Here is a 5,464-nt window from a genome sequence, read left to right on the forward strand (position 1 = left end):
ATACGCCAGTATGAACAAAATTCTTCATACTGGCGTATTAAAAAATGCGTAAGCCGAGCATGTTGACAGAACTCAGTAGCTATGAATAAAAAAAGTTCATAAGATTTTAGTGTGTACAGTGTAAATTTTCAATATATTACAATATATTTTGTAAAGCATCCATACAACATGTATGAAATTGTATATGTTTGAAGATATTTTTCACAGTTTATAGATTTGTGTTTCTTACAACTTTTTATTCTCTTTCCTTATGATCAGGAAAACGTCGAAATCTTGCCATGGCCGGCTCCTTGGCAAAGAGTGGTGCTCAAATCCACACAATTTTAAAGTTGGCAAGACAAGAGGAGGCCTCCTTCAAAAATGCCTTAGTGTGGGTTGGCATCAACGATTTAGCGATGGTAAGATAATCATGTTTGGAGACAGTGCACAGCAACAGTTGACTTGTAGGACCAGGCGCGTGCTTGCTAGCCACATTGCGACATTGGTAAAACAAATGTAGTCTTGAAGCTTGCAAGTGACAAATGTGCATCCTTTTGATGGACAATTTGAATTTTCGTCTGATGAAAAGATGCAAAATTGTCATTTGCAGGGTGCAGATTTGCATTTGCTTCAGATGTGATTAAAAATGCATCGAAGAATCGACATATACGTCGTTTGAAAAGTCCTTCAAGATTTAGAGTGTACACTGTAAATGTACACTCCAAATCTTGAGGGACTTTTAAAAGCACTCATGTGTCCATTAAAAGATGTATTTTTGTGCACATCTTGACGAAATGCAATATTGTGCGTTTCAAATGATGAATTTGCATCTCTATCAGTGTCAAAACGAAAATTTGTCCATTGCGAGTATGCAAAGTTGTCACTGGCAATCTGCATCTGGTTGAAGTGTGCACACTCTGCGGCACAAATGGTCCCTTCAGATTTAGTGTGCAAAGGAACAACTTTGGTTTCTTTTTTTTAAATAGGAATTTTTACCTGTACATTCAGACCGGATTCAAATTTGTTCCTAAAACTGGACAGATTGTGTAATGTTTTACACACTTTGTCCACTTTCACGAGCAAATTCGTATACGGTCTGGATGTGCACCGAAACGTTGCTATTTAAGAACAAACTGTTACTTTACATTCAGCGGGTACGTAATTATTTTCTAATTCAACTGTCTTAAATATGAAATGTTTTTCAATCTAGGGAAATACTGACACAAGCAAGGTCACCCAAGGAATGGCAGACCTTGTGAGCCATCTTAGGAGGAGGTGCCACCATGTCTACGTCTGCAACCTCCCTCCCTGCCCGAGGTTCCCGGCTGAGCACGACATCCACCACAAAATTAAACGTTTCAACGACAAGTTGGCGGAAACGTGCCTTCGTAAGTTTCACACACGAAACCCGTCTGTTTTTAGCCCGCCCTTCTGCTTTGGAAAAGCTTTCGACCGGGGTTATGCAAACGACCTCGTGTCTGTCTGTCTGTCTGTTGCACTAGAAGGAGATGTGCTGGAGCGTCCAGCTACTCTGGGAATGGCGTCGGGTAGCGTATGAACTACGAGGTGGGCCCTGCGGGGCGCGGGGAGCCGGCGGGGGAGGGGTTGTCCCGACCGTGATCAGATGTTGACGGCAACACCGGCCGGGGTGCCTCGCTGCTCGTTTCAGCTTGAGCTGCGGAGCTCCGTCTTGCCATCGTGAGACGCAAATTCCCCAAAATGGCATTTTTTCCAACTCTAAAAATAGCCACATAGAATTGATTTTTTAGAGGTTTGCTTAATTTTTCAATGCGGATTCAATGGTTGCCTGCTTATTTTCGTCCAACCGATATTTGAAATAGTTGAACGCTGGTCAGGGCGGAGCTAATGCCCCCTCATAAAGACAAATAAAAGGAGCCTGCCTCGGGGGTCGCGGGCTGTCACCGGGGCTGGGCGCTGCTGGGGTCCGTCCCGAAGGTGTCGGAGCGTAGCGGCTGACAGTGGGTAGCAAATCGGTCGCTCTGACTGAGAGTAGCCATACCAATCCGAACAGCACAATATGGGTCGCGCCGAAAAATTCGAGCTCCTCCGAGATTACTGGACTTTATGCGGTTTGTGTCAAAAAATGGTGGCTCTCCGACAATTTTGGCCTCCGTCACTTGTGACACGGTTTGGGATAAAAACTGTCGTACGGAATTAGTTTTTGAGAGGGTTTCTTATTTTTTTCTCGCGGATTCAATGGTGCTAACTATACTTCTATTCGGACGATATTTGAAGTAGTTGAACCCTGAGCAAAGTTGTAATTGTCAATCGTGGCGGCCCTCCTATTGTAAGGGTAGGCTGGGCCGGGCGTGCCCATCCCGGGCCGCTACCTGCACCGAGCCCCCTCGCCCCTCCCGCTCCCCCCTCTGCGTGACGAGGACGACTGCAGCTTGTCTCTTTCTAAAAGTTGCAGAGACCTTCAAAACGAGTCACACGCGGATGTAATTTTTGGCTAAGCTATTGTTTTTAGAAATTTGCTGTTTTTTTCATCAGAAAGATCAAAGTCTTATCTAGTGCTCCTCGCATTTTCGCTTTCACTTGTCTAACGGTATAGTGACCAGACTCATCCGCGTTTGGTCCATTTTCAAGGCGTTCCAGGAGCTTTTCTAAACACACTGGAACCGTGTAAATGCGAGGAGCACAAGACCAGGTGTAAAACTAATAGACTGCAAAGTTTGAAAGCTGTGCGAATTGTACTTTTTCCTAAAATTACATCCGCAATCGGCAAAATTTCGAACTTTGAGGCGTCGCGACGCCTGAACTAAGCGTCGCAGAGCAAAACGATTCGAGGTGGTGTGTCAGGGCGACACGTTCTACCGATTTGTGAAATAAAAAAAAAAGCTCCTACCGCCTTAAGGTCTCGCGAAAAATCGGCTCGCTTTATGTAGGCTGGTAGCTCGTCTCCTAGCATGAGAAAATACGGGTTAAAAAAGCTCTTGTGACCTCGGAAAACAGCCCTTTCTTACACGTGGCCCTGATCGAGTATAGAGCATTCAAACAAAAAGAATTATACCGTTGTAATCCTTATACTGTCACCTTTATTTCGATGTTAGGGTCGATATGCTTTGCTTGAGTTAAATACCCAAGAAAGCAAGTAAAGTTTATGCTCACACGCGCTCCGCCCGGCCGCCGCCGCGCTAAGGTGACAGTGCTACTAGCGACCCTAGCGGGAGCAAGTGGCGGTCGCCATTCTCATAATGGTCGTATTTGTCCTTTAAAAAGTCCCTCAAGATTTAGAGTGTGCGGCTGGTGCTACTCTCTTAAACGTGAGGGTCATTGTAATGGACTAATTTGTCCATTAAAGATGCATTTTTGTGCACATCTTGACCCAAATGCAAGAGATTGGTTTGTTACAAATGGCGAATTTGCATCTTTTTCGTGGACACAACGAAAAAATTTCCATTGCGAGGATGTAAAGTTGTCACGATCAAGATTCAGGATTGCTTCTGGTTATGATGTGCACAAAAAATGTGACTTTCTGGGGACGAAAAATTCCCTTCAGATTTAGTGTGTTGCTAAAGAAACAAATGAAAAAGGTCCTCTGCATGTATCGAGTGCATGTATATTCAGGAATTTTTGTCAACTTGTAAAGCGCGCCTCCCTCCGCGCAAAACTATAGTCTCGTATATGAACCAATTGAGCATAATCATGCACGAATTTTATTGTAATCTTTATTTTTAGGTGCTACCAACGTCACCGTTATAAATTTGCACGGTATCTGCTCGACGGATGATGGGAGAGTCCGGACGAGCATGTTTGAAAGGTATGTATATTCAGACACACTTAACGCGTCACCGATCTCAGAAACATACGGAAGGTCCCGTCACCGGGAGGTCCTCGCCAAATGTTTGATTCATTTTTCAGTATTTTTTAGCAAATACTAGAAAATGTGTGTTAGGGTTTCGAGCAGTTTCTCATGGTACTCCCGACTATGAGTTCGGCCTATTTCGGCCGTTCCCGCGCTCCTGCGCGGCTTTTTAGAACCAATATGGCCAGGAAACTGTGTGATTGACTGCAGTGCCAACATTAATGATTAATTATTCTTTACGTCCGTTTCTCTCGTCTTGTCTGCCGGATTGTCGTTCCTACTTTCGCAATATGATAAATGCATTTGGATTGCAGATTTCCGTACCTGTCGGTATTTTTGTACCCTACCAGTTTGATCAGCTACAGTTTACACTGGAGAGACGGCTTTTACACGTTATGGCTCACCTCAGCTAGACATAATGTGAAAAGAGATGGCGTTTGCGGGGTAATACTCTAGCAAGACTGCATGGCATTGACACGACAAGTTAACAACGTTAACACTTCACTGTAAACTGGTTGGCGTCTTTTGACGCCAAATATTGGCGTCGTTCTTCCCAGAGCGCCAAATATTGGCGTCTTTGAACGACAAAGTTTGGCCTCTTTTTGGCATTTGGCGTCTTTGAACGCCAACATGTGGCGTTCATCAGAGGAAGCCAACCAGTTTACACTGTTAACGGACTATTCCAAAGAAAGATGTATTTTCAAGCACATCTTGACAGATGCAGTTTTGAAACTTGCAAACGACAAATTTGCGTTCTCTTGATGAACAGTTTTAATTTTTGTCTACTGAAAAGATGCAAATTCATCATTTACAAGGTGCAGATATGCATTTGCTTCAGATGTGATTAATGCGTCCAATATTGGACATTTTTGCTCTGTCAAAAATAACCACGGAATAAGTCACAGAAAATGTCTGGTCAATTAATTACCCGGAAGTTCTGTAGTCAACCCTACTGGACTACGGACAGATTACAGAATTCCCTTGCAGTTCTGTTGAGACATACAGTCAAACTATAGATAGTCTGTACACGGTAAAATTCTATCATATTCACTGAAAATCTACGGAAAGATTCCACACTGGAAATCGAAGTGTACGATTGTCGCACATCTGCAGGTGTACAATGTATGTCGCACACTTGCAGGTGAACGAATAACCATTCGTAGGTGTGCGAATAAATATTCACACACTTGCAGGTGAACAAATGACCATTCCAATGTTAAAAAAAGGTGTGATTTCCCAACACTTGATTGATACAGAGAAACTGTGAAATCACAACACTTCTTCGTAGTCAAAGCTCGAGCATTTTGCTACACTGGCCGTCAAAATTAGCGGTCCACTTTTTCGAACCGCAGTAAATTTTAGCCCGATTGAGTTAGAAGGGTGCCCTTTGGAGGAGACATGCCCCCTAGTGTGCACTGAAACGGTACGAAACCGTTCCGCCCTCACTCACCCCCTTCGCCTACAGCAGCGCCCTTAGTGACAAAGGGTGAAAAATCCGACTTTTTCTCTCGGAACACAGGGGTTAAAAGTGCTCGGAAAATCGCGATTTCTGGTGAGGGGTGTTCTCTAGTCCCCTTCTTGACGCCAAAACCGTTCCCCACCCCCTCAGCCAAAACCACCCCCTCCCCTAAACTTTTCCACCCCTTGCTAGGGGTA

General features: G+C 44.1%; 1 protein-coding gene across 1 annotated transcript in view; it reads left to right on the forward strand.

Moving 5' to 3' along the window:
• Positions 1-4,652, forward strand: part of LOC113215365 (uncharacterized) — an 8,421-nt gene extending 3,769 nt beyond the window's left edge. Inside the window, exons 4-8 of the mRNA XM_052274232.1 lie at positions 259-398; positions 1,190-1,367; positions 3,682-3,763; positions 4,123-4,138; positions 4,602-4,652. Of these exons, the coding sequence (XP_052130192.1) occupies positions 259-398; positions 1,190-1,367; positions 3,682-3,763; positions 4,123-4,138; positions 4,602-4,652 (467 nt within the window). The remainder of the gene's footprint in view (positions 1-258; positions 399-1,189; positions 1,368-3,681; positions 3,764-4,122; positions 4,139-4,601) is intronic.
• Positions 4,653-5,464: the final 812 nt, after the last annotated feature.

This window comes from Frankliniella occidentalis, unplaced genomic scaffold (assembly GCF_000697945.3).
Source record: "Frankliniella occidentalis isolate FOCC.00 unplaced genomic scaffold, Focc_3.1 Scaffold358, whole genome shotgun sequence".
Classification (NCBI taxonomy): Eukaryota; Metazoa; Arthropoda; class Insecta; order Thysanoptera; family Thripidae; genus Frankliniella; species Frankliniella occidentalis.